At 49.3% G+C, this 3960-nt stretch overlaps 1 protein-coding gene and 1 long non-coding RNA gene across 2 annotated transcripts; one reads left to right on the top strand and one right to left on the bottom strand.

Moving 5' to 3' along the window:
- Window positions 1-270: 270 nt before the first annotated feature.
- On the top strand, window positions 271-930 carry LOC116148216 (selenoprotein H-like). Its single transcript, XM_031436789.1, has 2 exons — window positions 271-291; window positions 550-930. Exons 1-2 carry the CDS (start codon window positions 271-273, stop codon window positions 928-930), a joined length of 402 nt encoding a protein of 133 aa, XP_031292649.1.
- A 1337-nt stretch (window positions 931-2267) lies between these two features.
- LOC135318933 (uncharacterized) lies at window positions 2268-3353 on the bottom strand. Its single transcript, XR_010377400.1, has 2 exons — window positions 3244-3353; window positions 2268-2620 (listed from the first exon to the last, which is right to left on the bottom strand). It is a non-coding gene; the product is annotated as an uncharacterized LOC135318933 (long non-coding RNA).
- Window positions 3354-3960: the final 607 nt, after the last annotated feature.

The raw sequence follows: 3960 nt of genomic DNA, 5'->3' as shown, positions 1-3960 counted from the left end.
ATTTATGAGTGGTTTTTATGCACAAGATTGTGCAACGATCATTACTATTAAACTCCACATTTTATTCCCATTACCCCCCCCCCCCAAACCCCATACTTAGCAGCAGTCATTCCCATTTCCCCCTCCCTTCAGTCCCTGGCAACCACTAATTCACTTCCCGTCTCTATGGATTTGTCTATTCGGGACATTCCATGTAAATGCAATCATACAATATTTGTGCCTTTTGTGTCTGCCTTCTTTCACTTAATAAAGCCAGAGGTCTTAACCACGATGTCAGAAAATCAGAAATGGGTTTGTATCTCCTTAGACAAAAGGGACTAACACCTGTCAGCTCGCTAGTGCTGGGGGAGACAGGATAACCATGAAAACAAAGAATTCCACTGAATTTAATAAAGATTTATGGAAGACTGCTGGTGCACCGTGCCACAGTCTCTACCCTTTGAGGAGGGGTTTCGCGCGGGGAGCGGAGTTTCTGGGCTGTGGTCTACAGTAGGGAGCGGTGGTCCACTGCTGGGTTCCGCTCCGGGGTTCATCCTATTCCTGCCCCAGGTCGGCGAATTCCCGGCGGAGCTCCAGGCTTCCCGGCGGAGGGAGAGGGAGACCAAGGCGGCGTGGTCGCGGCGGCCAAGCAGCGGGAGAAGCGGGCGAGGGACTGGAAGGGATCGGAGGAGGCGATGGTCCTTACGGAGCATCACACCAGCGGCCGCGTGTCTGGGCGCCGCGCTGCGCAGAGGAGCCAGAGCTCCCAGAGCTCCGCGCGCGAACGAGCCCCACCAAACCCCGGAGGACCAGCTGCCAGAGGGGGCGCTGCTGCGCCCGGACGGCGGTAGCGCGGAGCCCCGAGCTGAATTCAAGGAGGGCTCCCATGGAATCTTCGGATTCCTGGAACCTCAAGAGGTGATGGAGATGCTGAGGAAGTACTTTGCCTAGGGGAGCTTGGGCAGGAGTTCTCAGGCTAAGCCCTCTATCCCTGATGATTTTGGAGCACCGAAGGTGGAACGCGGCCAGACTTCAGGTTTCTTTCCCTCCAGAAATGACGATCACACACACACACACACACACACACACACACACACACACACACACACACACACACACAAACTTACTGAGTACCTCCTATGAGCAAAGCATAGGGCTGGATGCTCTTTTAGTATCGGTGTATATAAGAATTACCCCTGGAGTGAGAGAAAAATAGATTTCTGGCTTTTATTCCCCAGAGATTCTGATTCCTGGGTGTGAACAGGGCCCCCTGTCCTATGATTCTAATCGGCAGCCTCAGGTGAGGATGTTGTAACTGGTCAGGGACAAGCTGGCAAGCACAGCTGGAGGGTAATACTTCTCAACTTTTAATGTGCATGCGAATCACCTGAGGCTCTTGTTAAGATTCAGAATCTAATTCACCCAGCAGGTCTGGGATGGGGCCAGAGAGCCTGCATTTCTAATAATCTCCCAGGTGGTGCTGATTTGCTCTTCTGGGGACCACCTTTCACGTGGCAGGGCTGTAGGGGATACAAGGTCAAGGATAAAAAGCCCTGGTTCCCGCCTAAGGAGCTTACTGTGGAGTGCACAGACCTGCATACAGCTGACTCTAATCACCTCTACGGTCCTCCGCTCTGCCAGCTGAGCTATCAAAGGGCGCCAGCTGACTCTAAGGCGAAGTGGGCTGTCTCAATAAAGACCCAAATATGCTATGGATGGAGAGACCTCCCTTCTGTGCTTCAGAACATGTTCATAACAAGACATTCAGATAAAATGGTGTATGCAGTATCCGAGAAACTGTTTGGCAAGGTAGGACCGTATATTACATCTCTGACACATCTTTCCATCCCACATGGTTAATATCTTCAGAAAAAATATTGACGCTAAAGAGGTAAGCCCTAATTTTCCCGAAAATTCGCTGATGTGGAAAAACCTCATTTCCTAATAATGCTGGGTAAATCTGTGTTTTGCAGGGGGCTCCATATGTTGTCAGTGCTCATGAATTGTTCAGTTTTATTATCCTCATTAACAGGGATAACGCTTGCTTTTTAACAATCATGATCACCATCTGGAGCCTGGCAAACCAGAGTTTGAGGCTCAGGTAGAAAGAGACTGTCCTGAATGGGTCCCAGCCCAATGATTTCCCCCACTGCCCCAGCTCTGTTTGTGTCCATTTGCTGGGCTGCCAGTCACACAAGTGCCATACAGACAGAGGTGATGTAAGTTCTGGTTCGAGAGAAAAGAGAAACCAAGCAAAACAGAACAAAACTCAGAGGGTGCAGGGAACATCGGCTCTGACTTCGCTGTTTAATCTCATTCTAATCTTAACAAATATTCATAAAGCAGCTTTCCGCGTGTGTTCTCCTTACAGCCCTGGTGACCCCTAACTTTGCTGTTGTCATTGTGACAGGCAAACTCTCGGGACTGTCACTGCTCTCCCAGCTTTCGGGGTGAATTGGGTTTGAGCGCCTGAGTGTCTTCTCTTTGTGCTTCTTGAAGAGAAGGATTGCCTTCTTAGGAGGAGGTGGATAGACCGCCAAAGAGCCTGGTAACCATAGCAACCACGCATGCCTGCCCTTGTGGGTTCTTTAAGGTGTCTCTCCAAACCTTTTCCAGACCGATCTTTTCAAGCTCTCCCAGCCTATAAAATAACAGCATTCTTAGACCCTCTTAGCCCTAAGATGTAGGGGCACTTCAGGAGTACTGAGCTGCCTGCTTTTTCCTGGTACCTAAACAATTGGCAGCTCATGGGGTAAGAGGAGCTGAAAGAATGGAGAAAGCAATGAGGGCAACTTGAGCAAAAGCTCACTAAGGAAATAAAAGACCTGCTTTAATCACTAAAGTCAGGAGACCATAAAATGCTCACGTTCAAGAATCACTCAACTCACTGCCAGGAATTACGCCTAAAAGTTTGTGGCAGTGATGGCAGGTAGGCCGTTTAATCAGAGACAGTTTTCTAGAGAAGGCAAGTTTCCAGGAGGATTCTGAGGGTGGAAAGGGGCAAAGCTTGATGGCGGCAAAAAAAGGGGATATTAGTAGTTCCTTTGGGGAGTTATGTATTTTTCAGGGGCACAGATTCGGGGAGGGTACTGTGAGGCAGAGTGAATGGAACAGGGCACTGGGGGCCATATGGCTGAGGTTTGCAGCCCTAATCCATCACCAGAAACTCAGCCAATTCCAGAATAAGCAGATAAGACAGAAATCAGGCTTCCCCAGGTTCTCTGAACCTTCCAGCCTTTCTCCCCACCCCGCATCCCCCCTTACCTCCCTGGCATCCTCTTCCTTGCATGTAACTTCTAAACCACCAGTGCCTTCCCATCAATTAGTGCCAGATTGAAAAGAGGCTGAGACCAGATGTTGATTTTGCATCGATGTTTAAGACGCTATTGGGGGTCAGCCAAATCAACTGTTTGTGGTTTCTTGACCATTTCTCTGCTGACATATAAACACAGTGAGTGTTTACACTAAAGAAGTGGGAGGACGTGCATTCTAGCTGACCTTCCCTTCACCTCGCCCGTCATCTGCACCCGCCGGTTTGGTGTAGGAGATGGAGCAGACTGATGTATAAGGAATACTTTACCACAGAGGGGGTAAACAGCGATGTTTCCAGTACCTGTTACTATAAGATGGAAAGAGTAGAAACACGCAGTCTGATTGGCACTATTTGTTCTTTGGCGGATGCATACATCATATTAGACGCAGCTCGTGTTGCATTTGGTCCTGATTGGGTGAGGTCCTGATCTCGTCATCCGCAGGACTGTGATACTTTCTCATGGATCCTACGTAAGTGTTCTGTAACTTACTGGGTGACCTTGAACGCTTCACTTAGCATCTCTAGGCCCAGATTTCCTCAGCTCTGAAATGAGAGGAGTAGGGCTGGAGGGAATTGGACTAGATGGTAATTATCATCCCTTCTAGTTCTAACCTGCGCTTTCCTGGGTGATGGGCAAGGATCACGTTCTAATCACAGAAATGCTCGCG

Source organism: Camelus dromedarius, chromosome 23 (genome assembly GCF_036321535.1).
Source record: "Camelus dromedarius isolate mCamDro1 chromosome 23, mCamDro1.pat, whole genome shotgun sequence".
In the NCBI taxonomy this organism is placed as follows: Eukaryota; Metazoa; Chordata; class Mammalia; order Artiodactyla; family Camelidae; genus Camelus; species Camelus dromedarius.
This window is presented reverse-complemented; position numbering and strand designations above follow the sequence as displayed.

Excerpts from the sequence above, each read along its gene's own strand:
- LOC116148216 (XM_031436789.1), top strand. The coding sequence starts at position 271 with ATGTCAGAAAATCAGAAATGG. Across the intron at positions 292-549 it reads TGTCAGAAAATCAGAAATGG|GTCGGCGAATTCCCGGCGGA; the intron begins GTTTGTATCTCC and ends TTCCTGCCCCAG.